Source organism: Anser brachyrhynchus (assembly GCF_964034855.1).
Source record: "Anser brachyrhynchus genome assembly, chromosome: 13".
In the NCBI taxonomy this organism is placed as follows: Eukaryota; Metazoa; Chordata; class Aves; order Anseriformes; family Anatidae; genus Anser; species Anser brachyrhynchus.
Genome location: NC_137708.1, coordinates 2,879,810 through 2,896,009, shown reverse-complemented (window position 1 = coordinate 2,896,009; position 16,200 = coordinate 2,879,810). Strand labels below are relative to the sequence as shown.

General features: G+C 34.8%; 1 protein-coding gene across 3 annotated transcripts in view; it reads right to left on the bottom strand.

The window, feature by feature from the left end:
* The window catches only part of LOC308177325 (connector enhancer of kinase suppressor of ras 2-like), a 186,277-nt gene that overhangs the window by 89,804 nt on the left and 80,273 nt on the right, over positions 1 to 16,200 (bottom strand). For all 3 annotated transcript variants that reach the window (XM_080554341.1, XM_080554340.1, XM_080554342.1), the window contains exons 4-6: positions 14,843 to 14,930; positions 9,017 to 9,058; positions 4,809 to 4,928 (exon numbers count right to left, since the gene is read on the bottom strand). In XM_080554341.1, the coding sequence (XP_080410467.1) occupies positions 4,809 to 4,928; positions 9,017 to 9,058; positions 14,843 to 14,930 (250 nt within the window). The remainder of the gene's footprint in view (positions 1 to 4,808; positions 4,929 to 9,016; positions 9,059 to 14,842; positions 14,931 to 16,200) is intronic.

Genomic DNA, 16,200 nt, shown 5'->3' with positions numbered 1-16,200 from the left:
GTCAGAAAAATGTTGTTTCTGAAGGACAGTATATGTCAATGCTACTTTTGGTACTCATTTTTTAAATCATCATTTGTGAAAAGCACAACTAGAACCTCCCAGGCATATTGTAAGCAACTCTGGCACAGTTTAGCAGAAGCCTTCAAATTTTTGAGTTGCTCATATATGTATACAAAGTCATGTTATGGATATAAATGAAAGGCTTTAAAGGGATCATTTTCATCAAACTTCTAGTTAAAAAATAAAATAATCCATTCTGCATTATAAATAAATGTCCAAAACTGCAAAATTTAGTCAAGTAGACAGCTTTCATTCTGTGAACCAAAAAAAAGCACACAAGTATTTACAACCTGAATTAGGTTAGAGCTGGGCTTTGCTTTCAACTGAATGGGCTATTGTCCATCTTTTTGTTCATCTCTGCTTCATTCCATTTCTACTAATATAAGCATTTTTAAATGATTAATAAGCCTAAAGAAATGGAAATACATTCTGAAAAATATTCAGTCAGATAATGTGAGTTCCAGACAAATACTGACTTAATCCTGCAGTTGATATGAAGCATCAAGGCTGCTTTTCCCAAGCCCGGATATGAATAACTGAGTAGATCCGATTGTAGTAACTGCAAACACTCCTGAAACTGCTAGAAATAGTTATTTTGTTTACCATTATTTTCTATTGTACCTGTGACTTAAAACATGCGTATTGATTCAGCTTATTCAGAACAGTCATATTCTTCTTTAATTTCTTTTAATATTCTTAATATTCTTCCTTTAATATTGTTATAGAAGCCTTAATCTTCAATTAACTCTTAGCTAATACATTATTATAGGACCTAAATATCCATTATTTTGATCTTATTACTTTATGTAATAGAATCCGATAGAAACAAAAATATTTTTATTGGCTGCTTAAACTTCGTAGGTCTTTATGCAAACTGCATGTGAACTGTTCCATATATGCCAGCCATATGAACTGTCGAAGTAAAAACACAACAAAACCAGCAGGCTACAGGTAAGTAAGATGGATATTTTGCCAGCGTATTTCACAGAAAAAAAAAAAAAAAAAACAAAAAAAAACACTCAGAGGAGGGAACTTGTAAATCCTGAAACACATCCTAGCCTCTGGATGGGAGACTTTCAGTGGGAGGTGGCTTTTTTGCCTTTTCGGGGATAGAAGTAAACAGTTGCTCTTTCATAACTGGTTATGATATTCTGATATGATAGCATCATAGCAGATATTCTCTCTCTACATATAAGATATCATATCAGATACCATATATTCTGATATACCAGTCAGATATGATATTCTGAAAAATCATGCTGATCTGAGAGATCATGCTGATCTTGTACTGAGTTGTGTGCAGTGTTTAGAAATTAAAATCACACTGCAGTTACATTTACTGCAAGTTATTGTAACTTCAAAAGGAACTTTATCATGCAAATGAATGGAAACCTGTCTTTGTCTAAGCAGAAAGAATGGTAAATTGGATTACCATGTCTAGTAAGACAATTCAAGAGAGACGGAGTTTGACAATGTTGAGAGTTACTTTAAAATGTAATAGCGAATATATGGACAGTGTTTTGGCATTTGACTGGTACTGGCTGGGAAGGAATAGAAAGAGACATAAAACGTAGTATGTTTCTAAGGTGTGCTTCCCAATGGAAATTATTTTGTCCAACAAACAGCCATGAAACTATCAGCAGAGAGTGTCTTCTGAGGAATGCGCGAGATGAGACTGTTTTTTGACAAAGCAGACTGAAAAAGACAACACTTTAGAGGCCAAGAAAGAAAGACTATTAAGCTCATAAATGCATGTATAGAAAGCTCAAAGATGCTAGAACTCAAGGTACCCATTCAAATTAAATAATCTCTTTGTGAAAATGTAAGGATACAGAATTTATATAAACAATTAAACACACAGACACACCCCCGCAGGAGTACTGACTCAGTGTAGTAACTGCATGGACTTGGACCTGGAAATTAATTCAGTTTATGTGTAAGTTTATGCAGTATCTGTAGGATTTCTGGCTCATTTGCTGAAGAAATTAGAAGATATATAATAAAAGCAATTTTGCAAATGAAGTTCTGCAAATAGAGAAAGACTCATAATTAAGGCAACTGAATATTATTCCAGATAACTGAATTCTTATATAAATCTGAGCAAATAATTTACAATAGATTTTTCACCAAAGGCAAACAATTGAGTTCATTTTCTAGGTGCCAACCCTGTATGAAGCTGTAGCTAGAGTTCTCAATAGCTCTGAAAACCTCAGCTATACTTAAAATCAGGAGAGAGACTGTTTTAAATTGAGTCTATAAAAGTAACAAGCATTCTGAAAAATCACATGGTATGTACTTCCAGTTGAGTCCCAAAAAATAGATTTTTGGTGATTTTGGCCCAAATTTCTCTGTACATTAGATTCTTATCTATACAACTAGAATTGCAGTATCATTTTCACAAGTGTGTTTAGAGGATAAATTAATTAGTGTCTGTGAAGCACCCAGTAAGGCCATAAAAAAAAATCTCATGATGAAATTAGTATCTCAAAGGAACACAGAGCTTAGCTGAAGTGTGGTAAATAAGACATCAAACCCTACACTGAATGATAAGGATAAAAATGGAACTCTGAATACTTTCCATTCAGTGAATAGCATTCATTTTTCTCTTGAATGGAGCAGAGATCCTGTGGAAAAAAACTGCTATACAATCATGAGAAAGCCATTTGTAATTCATTACTCTGTTCTATATTTGATTCTGATTAATGTTTTCTTTTCCTATTCACATGATTTTTCTTTTATTCCCATTTATAGTCCTTTTTTCATATTTTTTTTTTTCTAAGCAGAACATAATGTCAGCGAAATTGATTATAAAGAACTTTCCAACCTACCATGTTATAGTGCCTTCACAATTAGGCATAGAAAACTCAGTCATTCACGGTGATTTCACTTCATCTAAAAAAAAAATTTAAATGGGCAATTTTGATTGCAGTATTTGTCTCATGTCCTCTGTCAGCAGTACCCACTTACTGCAGTTGTGTTGGCTACAAACTTATCGGTACGCTGCAGATGGAGAAGTACACCACAGCTCTTCCACTTAGTGATGGAGCCCAGCCTACAGCAGTGGTACAGCACAGGCCCTGTCTGCTTGACGTTCTGCTGGAAAAGAGGGCAGTCTGGAGGAAACTGCAGGCCGCATGACTGGCCACGACAGTGCAGCCAACAAGTCTTACCTCCGCCACCTATGCCTTAAAGGATTAAATCGTACTCTGAGGTTGCATGATAAGCTGCTCAGAAAGTATACCATTCATACCCGAGAACTCCTGAACGCCACCTGCCTAATATTGCACATTTCTGGATAGAAAGGAAAGTCACAGAGATCCAGACTGCTAGTGGGCAGGCTGCAGTAGTCTTAATGCAAGTCAAAAGCACTGAGAGTTTTACAATATTTATACTGGACAAGGTGTAAATGACACTGATCTGGCATTTCCTGGATATCCCTGCATTAACCCAGAACTTGGACCAAGAGAGGAAACGAAGCCACAAGTAGAGCAGATCTGGCAATTAGGATGCAGCAGCACAGCAAGCAATTTGTCTGTCTTTAGGATTATGTACTGGGCTAAGTGTCTATGATGCCACAGAATTAAAATTAAATGCATTTTATGATGCTGTAGTGTTCTTTGTTAACTATAAAGACTAAAGTAATGTATCTAGTCATACAAAAATTACTTGTTATTAAAATACAGCAGTCTCAAATTAATACGCATACATCAATAATTATGCTCTTGTAACTTTGATGGAACTTGCACATGATGTTCATTACTATTCAGTGTCAGTGCAAAGATTAACATGGTGAAATAATACAAAACTTCTCAACTAACAGGAATTAGAACAAATCTGTAAATCACTCTCGGTTACAAATAAGAAACATATCACAATGCATATAATGACACTAAAACAAATTTTAAATTGTCAGTACCAGAATTTTCTGCAGATGAGCCCGTGCAAGAACATCCAAGTGCCTGAAGTGCTACCATACACTCTAGATTTTATTGAATGGTTTGAGTTGAAAGGGATCTTAAGGATCATCTTGTTCCAAAGTTCTAGTATTAGCAGGATGTTAGGTTCCCAGGCACTATCCCTATGAATCTTACATCCTACTGATGTCAGAATGATTGTGAAGTGGGGGACTAGGGAGAGGAGATGGAAACCTTTGCCCATTGACACCTAGAACCTCATAAAAAGCCCTTGTTCAAATATAACAGTACATTAGTACTAACAAAGGGTAGCCAAATAATTATTACATCATCGACTCAGGAGAAAATTTTAATGGTATGATCAATTGCTACTGCAAGGCAGCCAGGATGTCAGAAGATACCTACCTAGTCTGCTCAGTGAACAATAATTTATGAATGTAAGGGATGTGTTTTGTTTCTTGGATGATATTAATTAAAGTTTTATTTGAACTGAATCATAAGGGAGGCATATAACTCTTTCAATGCAAGACCAAGAAACATACCTTCATTTTCAAAGCACATTAACTAATGGTAATTAATCATATGCTCATATGTTTACCAGTTGCACATGAAGCCCTAGGTAAAACAGTTTTTTTTTTTTTAAATTACAATCCTTTTATTTACATTAATGCTAATGAAACCACTTTCAGAAATCAGATTCGGCTTACAAAAAGAAATAGTAGGACACTGCAAGAAAATACATTTTGATTTCTTGACAAATTAAAAAAAGAAATCATTTTCAAGAACTGATGCTTGTATTCTGTATTCTAACAGTTAAACTGCTTTGCTACTTACCAAACCCTCACTGGGCATAATGCTGGTGAGATGAACTACCTCAAGATGTGCTGACTGTGACACCAGAGAATCAGATGAGAGTGAAATGATGTGGTCACAAATTCCAGACAAGGTTTTACACTATGAAGAAAAACAAGTCAATATAATTACTCATATTCAACTGCAACTACTGGCAAAGAAGTTCTTCTTCTGAGAACTACCTGAGAATAAACAGATCATTTATTTCTTAGCATTGTGAAACCTACAGGTTGTCAAGGAGCTGGAAAGTCAAGAATGAGAGCTTAAGTGAACAGAAAACATCCATGTCAATAAAATATACATGCATGTACAGCTCTTTTGACCAAAATATTTTATTATTCACTGAGTACATCTAAGTACCTGAATTAACTTCCCCACCCTGACTACATGCACTTTAAAAAAAAACACAAAAAAAAACACAAAAAGCCTGATGAACTTCAACTCATCTGTTATTATGATGTACCAGTACAAATACAACGGAAGTAGAGTGAAACAGGCAAAATAAATGCCTTATACACCAACTTAATAACCTATTTTGGTTACCAAATAATCAGAGAAATTCCATGAACAATGGTAACTCAGTGAATTTTGCATTATACAACTTGGGTCTTTCCTTTGTTAAAAATAACACTAGCAGAAACAGTGCCTGAAATAAAATTCTTATGCATCTTCGAACACATCCTTTAACTGATATTCTAGGTCAATGTAACAACGTAATAATTTTATGTTACAATGCCTTCCAGCTAAAGATCTCAAAACCTTAATGCAAATCCACACAAACACCTTCCAAGTAGGAACCATAGTGCATCAATGGTAACAGCGATAGTGACAGATTAAACCTATTCATCAAAGCCAAACAGCAAGTCTGTGGATCAGAAAGAAACTGATCTGGACTCTCAGAGAATTTTCATGTGTAAAGATTTATTCCCATGTTTGCAAGTGTTTCTTAAAGTGTTCCTTCAAAAAGAATATGCCTAAAAATATTTGAACCTAATTTGAAAGCATTAATTTAGATGAATTCTAGAATGGTCTTCCCGTCAAAGTTACACTGTATGCATCTATTTTCCTTCGGGGCTATACTCTCATTTTCACTAATTATTGCAAATGGTAGTGAAATCCCTTAAGGGAAGTTTTGTTTCAGGCATTTGCAAAACCTTGAGGATTTCTAATATCTCATTTGACACTATACATATAAGTTAAACAAATAAAGTTGTCACAATGAATAAATTAACTGACTGAATTTATAGATAATATTTCAACTCACTGTATAGTTACTCATCTGGAAAGTTAAGTACAGCTCTGCAGTACCGGATGTGGCAATGGCATTTTGTACCAGATGCAAGATGCAAAGCCTCACATTCAGGTATGCATGACTGCAGCTAAAGGTCACCAAAATAACAGGAACACTTCTAGCAGTTTCAGCTTTGGGCCAGAAACCATAAACAAAACTTTAGGTCTTGTCTTCTCCCACCACAGATATGGAAACTGGATGGCTCAAAAATGTATTTTATTGCTAGTCTACATACCGCCTGATGGCTGGTCTGGCTGTGTGTACATACTTTCAGCCAGCTTTTGAATTACTATCATATCAAAATACTATTTTGATTTCAAACTAAGGCACTCTCTTAGGCTTTGACATCTTTTTAAGATCATACACACAGATGAGATACAGACTAAATCCACAGACAACACAATCTACTTTCTTATGCTTTATAATTTTTTATAATTTATAATTTTTGCAGTTGTCACCTGCAAATACTTTCTCAGTAAATAAACTTTGGAACTAAATAAAAAAGTTTTCAAACAAACTTGATCTTATGAATCTTTAAGATCTCACTACAATTCAGAAAGTTATTTAAAGTTGAAAGTTACTGAAAGTTGATGTAGGAGATTAGCAGCAGGAAAATACTCAACAATAATATATTGGAATAATTAAAAATACCAGTTTGCCGTAAAAGTAGTACAGCAGATACAAGACGGACCTGACATCAGTTACAAATAATGCAAAGGCTGAGACAGTATTGATGGGAACAACTGAGGAGAATTCATGAATAACAGCACAGGGACGGGAACTAACATTTGATCTAACACTGTCAATGTGAGGAAACACATTAGCATATGCTAAAGTATTTTTAGCATAAAAAAATAGAAAGCACTGAAATCCTATGTGCTAGTTCCAAAAACACTGTGAAACCATGTTCATGCTCTCTAGATTGTGCAATACCACTGAACTTAAGAAAATCTCAAACAAAAATGGGTGCTTCACGAAGTTCGGTACCTGATGCAGTGGAACTCTACATACATTTCTACAGGCTGTCTAAAACTATTTATTACACTCCTGAAACGTGCCATGACAAGAACAGAATCTCTAAGACAGCACTAAGTCTTTAACAGACCACAGAAACTTCTATGTCACAAAAATATTTTGCTATGGCAGCTACTGCTAGGTCTGTACAATGAATTTAAGTTCATGATCTGCATTTACTGCAGAGAGAAAGAGCAACTAGCAGGTTGGCATTTTTAATTATCATAGGTGTACTGTATATATATATGTATATATATATATACAGAACTGACAGAGTCCTATAAAACATATTTTGGTGAGCAGACATCCAGACAAAAGAAACCTGACTCTCAGACATGTGCTGTTGTTTGTTAATTGATCCTGAAAACTACTCCTTCATAATTTATCTTTTCCTGTAACACCCCAGTTGCAGAGTAGATACAGTCTACTCATATGACTTGTGCAATCACATCATCTGAGCATACACATGCCTAGTTTGGAGCTCCTCCAAACAAATCTACACCTCACTGAAGCTCTCTGGTAACCGATGAAGAAAGTCAATCCTGAATCTTTGTTTTATACATCTGCCTTCACTACTCTACTCTATCTTTCATAATATCTTTCAGATTTAAAACAAAGTTCCATGTGATGTAGAGTTACAGATCCTTTGTCTCATAAATGTAAAATTTTATTTTAGAGTATCACAATTATTTTTCTGGAGCATTTTCCTTTGTTTAATGTTATTGATTATTTTTAAGAAATAAAATAAGACCATAAAGGGAATTAACAATTTACAAAGCTCATTCTCTAATTCGGTATCCTTAATTTTTATTTTATTTTTTAAGATGCTGTGAGAAAGATGGTGATTCTTCTCACTCCACTTCAGAGTTATGATAATGAATTTGATTTTCAGAGCCTGGATGCTCTGCATCGGGTAGCTCCAGGTGATTTTGCTCAGGCTGTGGCGAGTTCTACTGTCTTGGGATCCAGGCTCCTTAGGGCTCATCACACTTTCATTGCTAAGCCTAGAAAAGACTTATAACTGAAACTTTTCTCTCCTTTTCTACCTTTTCATGCTTCTATCCAGAACAGGTAGAAAAGTCAAAAGTAACATTCCTGATAAAATGGAGTTCTAGAAGTTGTATACAGTTAGAATTACAAGTCATGGGTTAAAAGATGTTTGTATATATATATACATTCCAAATCCCAGAAGATTTCAGGTGCTTTTAGAAGCTCTTTTCAGAATCAGGCTTGCAATAGTAAGCTTTTTCTCCTGACAGTCACTGCAGGCTTTCAGAATTTAACAGCACATCAATGTTTTATGGCAAATTTTAATCCCTGCTGGAAGCAGAGTATGTGTAAAAGGCTTTAAAAAAAAAAAAAAGTCAGGCACTTGGTTAGAGCTTGTCAAAAGCTTATCTGAACTTGTAAATCCTCTGAGATTTCCCTTTAACAATACATTTTAACTCTATCTCACTGTCAGTATAAGCTTTCTGTGCTGGTACCATGAAAATATAAAGTATTTGCACTTAAAGGCAATCCAATCAATAACTTTGCATGAGATTCTTCCATTTCCCTTGACTCATTAGATTTTTAGAGTGCTGAAGGCTCTTACAGTGTTCTTAGTCTAACAACCAATGAAATTAGTAATGCAATAGGTGATGGATCCATTGATGGAATTCCACATCAGCAATCCTAGTAAGAGTACTACACTTTTAAGAATGTACCATCTCATAGAACCATGAAACTTCTAAAACAACCTGAGAACAATAATTATTTGCAATTAACTGCAGGTATGACAGAGAGAGCATTACTACAGGGAACTGTGTGGAGGGGGGCTAAGAGGGAGTATCCAGTAGGATATTGGGACTAGAGAATACCATAGTAGAATACATAGATTACTTACCACATGAAGAATTTTATTTTCTGTTTCATACACTGTACAATCCTGTGGTAAAATAAAATAAAATACAAAATAATTAAAACAACAATTAATTAAATTTATTTTAAATCTATTAGGAAAGAAAAGCATGCTTTATGCTGATAGCTCTCTCTTACAGATTTACCTGTAAAGACAAATGAGCTCTTTAGTTGTCATGCCCAAAGGATTATTTCACAAAAGTAACCATACTTCTCTTGTGGTTGTCTAAGCTCCAGGATCTATTTTTCCATTTATAGTAAGGAAAATCCTGTGCTCAATACCAACAATAATATACATGTAAACCAGGGGGACAGATTTGTGACAGCAAGAAAAAAATTACTGAATATAATTTATCTGGCATGCTGGAAATTCACTGATAATCAGAGCGAGAGAGACATTGCCTGGCCTCACCAGGCAGAACGCTTGCTAGCTGTTGTACAGGTTGTGTGGGATGCAGTCATGTCAGAAGTACAGCGAGGTAGGCTGTGTTACTATAAGGCATGGGAAGGAAGAGAAAATATTGAAAAATACAATGTTAAAGTTATTAAACGTAGTGTGTCCACTTTGCAAGTTTTTTTAAGGATAATAAATCCTAGCAATCCACAACTTATTAGTCCCTTAACTCACGTTTTTATTTAACAGAATTTCAGGTGGCTAGAACATTAGTTGCTTTTTTGAAGCTTTTTCCTAAAAGAGATCTACCATCTCTACTGTTATTTAATGTTTGATGATTTTTTCAGAAAGATCCTATATTGCAAGACAGAGTCACGGCAAGACAGTATTCAACCCTTTGCTACAGAAGAGGGCCCAAGTGCTCTGAGGCAGCTCTAATTCACCTTTCTCCTGCCCGTCAGCACCCTGAACAGCCACTCCAGCCCTCGAGATGTTTTAGTAAAAAATTAAAAGGAGCATAAAGAAAACACCAGTTGCCCAGGCAGTGTGAGAAGAAAATAGAAACGCCTGGAACTCCCCCCAAACCTGGTCACCTCTGAGGGCAGCCGAAGCCAAGCCCGTGGCCCTGGCGGCCCCAGCTCCAGAACCTTCCGCCACGTGCCTGAGGCACGCAGCCCACCAGGCTCCTGCGTGGTGGGCGCCCGCCTGTGATGCCTACCTGCTGTGTCAATGGGGTGCTTTTATGTAACAAAATAAACGCAGTTAAGTGCTGAGGCCACGTCCAGCTCATTAGCCCGCTCCCGTGGGGCACCACATCAAGGAAGATGTCCCTCGGTGCACCCGAGGCTGCTGCAGGGCAGCTTCAGCCTGAGCGAGCCCCGCAGCCCCGTGCGCAGGCCTGGAGCACAACCGACTGTCTCAGCCTCAAATCTAAGCATCAAGTTCATTTTGGAGGACTGGCACTTCTGTAGAGAAATTAATTTCTAAGTGAAGACTGTTTTCAAAATACTGTCACGGAATAAAAGTTAAAACCAGATTGTGAGTGCCAAGGAACACAGAAGAATTTATATTACCATTTCATGGTCAAGCATCCCTTTGATGTTTCTTCTGTATTCATACTGTTATTTTCTTCAGCACAAAAAAAGATTTCAATTAGTCAGTTTGGTTGGCATTGCCCAAGGCAGTTTTCCCTACAACTTGTACACACTTCAAACAGCATACCTTTAACCCTTCAAGTACCAAGAGAAACAAATGATCACAGGACAGCTTACAGCTTGACTTCAGAGCTAATGGTCCTATCTAAATTATTCCTTTAATTTCTGTGCTAGAAACACAATATGAGCTTAATTCTGAACAAGCTTAATTAGTTCAGGTCAAAGACTTGTACAGTAAAACTGAAATTTTACTGTTTTGTAGAGCAGAATTAATGTTAGCTATACTTAGGTTGCACATTCAAGATTACATTAGCATTAAAAATGTTAATGGTTTTGGGATTCCTTCCAAATTATATGCATATTGACTTTTTTTTTTTTTTTAATACATCAGACTATTTTAACTGAGAGGTTAAAAGCACTTGCAATATTATACTAAAATATTATGATATGTAGGACAATATTCTTCTATTTTTTTTTTCTTGATACATAGCAATGCACTGGGGATCTCATTTTAAAAAAATAAAATTTTTATATATATATATATATATACACACACTTCCAGGACTAACATTTATAGAATTTTTATATATATATATATAAATATATATATATTTAGAAAATAAATAATACTTCTAGTGATATTCTTTCTCTGTCCTGTATAAACAAAAAGAGGTTAAAAAAATGTTTTTTTTATTATATTATTTTTATTTTATTTTATTTAGAGTTTAAAACTTTTAAAAAATAGTAGCTGCATTATATTTCTCTATTAGCTGCATTCTATTTCTTTACGTGAAACAGTAAAATAAAGGAGCTGCAAAATAGTCACAGCAACAGTATTACATAAAAGCCAGCTTATGCACTATCCAGAACATCCTATCTTTCAAAGGTACAGGACACCTTCACAACTCTGATAAGGTAAAAGAGCATGTTTCTGAATACTGATAAAGAAAAAAAAAAGATTAATAGGACTTGGATACAACATTCATAATTTTAGTTTACAATTCTGAAAGTGATTGCAAGTACTGCTGAAATTTTCAGATACTGTAAAGAATATTTTATGACAAGTCTTGAGGACAGTTATCACATAGAAGTACTTATACATGTAAAATATTTAGTTCATTATCTTAACACAATAAAGCAGCATGAGTTAAGTCAAAAAACAAAAGAAACCCTATGATGGAGCAGGTCTGAAAAGAACTTAAAACTTTGTATTTGCCAATTGAATGCCACTTCCCAATATCACACTTCAGTAGAGACCTACTGCAGCCTTTGAATGGTGGACATGACAAAATGATATTTAAAATATGTTGCTTGCATACATAACATTGAACACTTCTGGAATCCACACATTAAAAAGAATGAGACTGCTTTTAAATTAGGTAAATAGAGCCTGGTAAAGACACTAGAGTAACTCATTTTACCTGGTTTAATTAAGGTAAAGACTTTATCATAATCTACATTTAGAAAACGGTGAACAGATGTTTGGTAACAGAATGTTCTTCTGCAAGCACAAGCATAACAAGATTGAGGGGCTGAAAGCTCAAGTCTGTAAAGTTCAAACTGAAAATAACACTCATGTTTTTAAGGGCAGTTGCTGAATCACAGAATAACTCAGGTGGAAGGGACTCTGAAGGTTATCTAGTCCAACCACCTGCTCAAAGAAGAGCTAATTTCAAAGTTAGACCAGGTACAGGAAACTTCTAAAAACCAATTTTCCATCAATTGCAATGTGAACTAGATAGCTTTTAAAACATACGCATCATCCTAAACACAAAGTATTTGACTAAAAACAGGGAAAAAATCTGTGATATGATCTCTTAATTTATCTCAGAGAGGTTGATTAAACATGACTGATGTGGAAAACAAACAAAAAGTGTTTGGCTGTTATTGAAAAAAAATAGCTCGAGTTGTGCTGATGTTCTTTGGTAAGAATTTTTTTTTGTTTATAGAATGTTTGCTTCTATTGAAGCATCTATCACAGATTTAAACATCTTTGAAATAATCAGGAAAAAATAATCTGAAAACAGCTTCCACTAGAACAAGTGAACTCTTTCTACGCAAGGAAAAATTAACCACTGGCTACATTTTAATAACAAAATCAGTTACTCCACCAGTTACTCCACTTACCATTCTTCCAACGTAGCCACAATTCTGTACCAAAACCAAATCCAAACTCTGTTAAATTAATCTGATGGATTCATTTTCAGAACAAAAATAAGTTATTCTGCTTTAACACTGAAGTTATACTTCAAAACTAAGTCTACGGAGAGCTGAAATTTTAAAATACTCATCATGCTTTTATGTACAATATTATCAACACATTTTAATGGATCATTGGACCTCAAAATCTATGCCTCAAAGTTTATGTAGTTTTTTACATAATGCTATTCTTTTTCCTCCTTATTTTAGTGAAAGGGGGATTGTGAGGGATAAGAAAACTGGACAGGTGCAAAACTAGAGAATAAAGATCCATTTTCTTATAGCCACTATGAGAAGACACTATTTACAGACGAACAAATGGCTGATGACTCATCATAGCATTTACATGGCATGTAAATAATAATACCCGATGTTGCAATGCATGTATTTTGTTTAAACTTTGAATGAAGATCTTATTTCACACTTACTCAAAGATTATGACCTAACAGCTAGAAAATTTATTTCCTTTTTACATCTAAGATTATGCCACTAAGATACCTACAGTACATCCTAGCAAGAAAATACATAAGGATTGTCTGTATTAAACTGGGATCACACAGTAATGTCCCCTATTTAAAAGGACGTTCACCTTGAGGGGCAGCTGTAAATAATACACACAAAGCATGTTAATTTTGCACAAAATATATCTTCAGGTTGAAAACATTCTTCACTCACTTAATGTGCTAAATGCATGGCCTTTGCTGCTGCTTTCACACTGATTAGATATCTAAAACTTAACTCATTCATTAAAAAAAAAAAGGACTATTAGAAAGGATAAGAGTGTTAGAAAGGATCTGAGATCTAGGTTTCTATTAGTTATGCCTTTCAATTAGTTATGCCTTTGAATTCATATTTTATCCTACAGTTAAGACCACAGTTTTGGTTTAGGTGAGACACCTTTGCTTTCACACATTAAGATAAATTTTCCTCAGATTTAGTAGCAATAAAACTGTCTCCCTAAAAATGATACTGCTTTATCTACACTTTTTGGTGGTAAGTTTAATATACTGTAAAAACAAGTTAATAGATGGCTATTAAACAATAAAGATCTGAAAATAAGATAATGAAAAGACAAAACTTGACTTGACTTGTAACTGACCTGAAGTAGTAACTAAACATTTTTCATTTTGGAATGTATTGGAGTTTACGGTAGAAGACAGATTGTTTTTAAGTTGTCAAAAGAAGGACAGCTTTTGCAGTGGAGTAGAAGAATTGAAGGAAAAAACAAACCCCAAACTATTGCTAGCAGAAAACTGAATTTCATCTGCCAAAACCAATCAAACGAATGGCAGAAATGAAGACAGCAATTCAAAATTATATGATTTCCACCAAGACTATAGGGAAAAATCAAACTCAAACAAAGTGCAATATCAGCTGAAGGGTGAAATCAAAATCCAAACTTTTTGTACTGTAGAGAAGTTCATTTTGCTTAGTCTGTAAATCAAAAATAGCCTAGTGTTATAAACACCTTGTAAGAGAAAGCTTAATAAAGATACATAAATAATTAAATGCCTACATAGGAATTTGTAAACCAGGAAAACAGAAGAAGGATCTTTGTTTTCCACTGCAAAAATGCATAAAGGACAAAAATTCTTAAAAGGAAAGAAAGCTGAATATTAGAAATGAAGGATAATATTGTAAAAGACAGACTGCTATCTTTTTCTCAGCCTTAGTTAGAAAATACAAATGCAAAACATGTTTTTGTTTTTTTTTCTTGTAGGAACTAAAACAAAACTGCGAAAAAAAATAGTCTGCAGAATGCTACTACCTCTGGAAGCCTTTGTAACTAAATGAGTTCTATGACTACTCTACGGTGAGGCTACATGGAAAAGTTTGCCAGCACACAACAGAGGGAGGCAATGGAGCCCTTCTTTCGTCTTGCTTCCCCCTCCTACACTCTAAAGTCTAAAATCTTCCCATCACTCCTGCAAAAAGAGACTATACAAGGAACGGAAAGATAAGGCTAAAACATTTTTTTCTGGTGAAGAAAAATCTTGGCAATGCTTTTACTATGTCGATTTTTAAGCAATGGAACTCAGAAATAGTGGAAGATAACCACTCCTACCTGTTGCACAATGGTTGTTAATTCCAGGCACAGTTGAACAATGTTGTTTTTCAGCAGTGAGTATTCTGTCACGCTGACAAATGGAGACCTGCGAGAAGGAAAGAATAGGTTTACATAGTGTTAAGGATAAATCATGTTTACAGTATAAGCAATGGTATATAGTATAACAGACTAATGGTTAGCAAATTCATTTTCATATAGGCAAATGTAATCAGGTCAGTTAATTGTTCTATGGTTCAGTCCAAAAAAGTCTTGAAATAATGAATGTATTTTTCAATAGTACAGTCTACTGTTCTTTGGAGTCTCTGTGGGCATTTAGAAGATATATGTAATACTGAGATCAGGTCTACACCACAGAATTGTGAATCACCTAACCACGACAATCTCCAGCAGCAAATCACACAACTTTTTTAAAATATGCCTTTGAAACAAGAAACAATGTTGGCAGGAAGGATGTAAAGTGGATTTTGGCCAGAACACCAGAAGTTATCATTCTTAAGGATGGTGAAATATGAGCTTCCAAACAAAAAAAAAAAAAAAAAAAAAAAAAAAAAAGTAAGTAGTCAAGATTTCTTGTGTATGGTTCATTAAAAAGACAACATTTCTAGAATGACATCACTCACTCTTCAGCAGCAGTTAGCACCTTAATTCAGAGAGCAAAGTAATGCATACTTAGTCACTAACAGCTTCCTGCACACTAGGATTTTCTGCAGGCTTTCCAAATTCTAGCTGAATCTGACCTCATTTGAATTTATAAGAACTGACAAGGTCGTAGCCCAAGAGAATATGACTGCTGGCATCAGGTTAGGAAGATGTCACCAGGATTATATAAATCCTGTGAAGGAGGGTGATTCACTCTCACTATGATTTCTAACGTGCCATTTATACATTCAAGAGCAGTCAGATTCCAGATAAATCTCTCCATTACTATAACTCTAGAAAACTGAAACAAAACATAAATTCCATGATGTCATTTTATGTTTTGGTTTTTGTCTTCCTACAGCCAAGATTTTAACTACATTTATCTGGAGCATTAATGGTAATCAGTTCAAATTCTCAAATTCTTGCTAAAAACTCTAATAAGAAACTTTTTCTTTCCCGACGAAGCAAGTAAGATAATTTACTTTTAATATTCTTAATTGATTAACTTAACTCTGGCTTATTTTGTGTCTTTTTGATGAAAAGACAGTTCAAATTCTATAATCTTTTCTTCCTCATCCTCCTTTCTGAAATTACCAATAGCGGGCTACCATTTATGGCAGTAGGATATCAATTTTTGCAGAAAATACTATCAAACTGAAAGGAGTATGAACAAATAACTAGAGAATAATTTAGCACCCTCCTAAGAGAAAAGGGTA